Source organism: Neomonachus schauinslandi, chromosome 11 (genome assembly GCF_002201575.2).
Source record: "Neomonachus schauinslandi chromosome 11, ASM220157v2, whole genome shotgun sequence".
Lineage (NCBI taxonomy): Eukaryota > Metazoa > Chordata > Mammalia > Carnivora > Phocidae > Neomonachus > Neomonachus schauinslandi.
Genome location: NC_058413.1, coordinates 110,512,457 through 110,512,814, shown reverse-complemented (window position 1 = coordinate 110,512,814; position 358 = coordinate 110,512,457). Strand labels below are relative to the sequence as shown.

Below are 358 nucleotides of genomic sequence, written 5' to 3'. Positions count from 1 at the left end.
CAACGCCGTCATGAACCCCAAGACGGCCAACGTGCCCCAGACCGTGCCCATGCGGCTGCGGAAGCTGCCCGACTCCTTCTTCAAGCCGCCGGAGCCCAAGTCCCACTCCCGCCAGGTAGCCGCCCCGCCGGCCGTCGGACGGGCCCGGGCCGCGGGGGCTCGCGGGGGGGCGGGGGCCGCGGGCCGGGAGGCGCCTCCCGGAGTCCCGGGCCGAGATTTGTTTTCCCTCAGTTGGTCGGCGCGGCCGCGGCCCCGGGGGGCGTGCTTTCCGCTTCTTCCTTTCTTCCTTTCTTTCTTCCTGGGGCTCCCGGGAGGTTGGCGGGAGGCGCGGGGGAGGGGGAGGAAGGAAGGCGGGGGG

The 358-nt window shown here is 74.0% G+C and overlaps 1 protein-coding gene across 2 annotated transcripts in view; it reads left to right on the top strand.

The window, feature by feature from the left end:
* Positions 1–6: 6 nt before the first annotated feature.
* Positions 7–358, top strand: part of YAP1 (Yes1 associated transcriptional regulator) — a 111,333-nt gene continuing 110,981 nt past the window's right edge. For both annotated transcript variants that reach the window (XM_044919245.1, XM_044919244.1), the window contains exon 1: positions 7–115. In XM_044919245.1, coding sequence (XP_044775180.1) covers positions 11–115 — 105 coding nt within the window. In that variant the 5' untranslated portion in view covers positions 7–10. The remainder of the gene's footprint in view (positions 116–358) is intronic.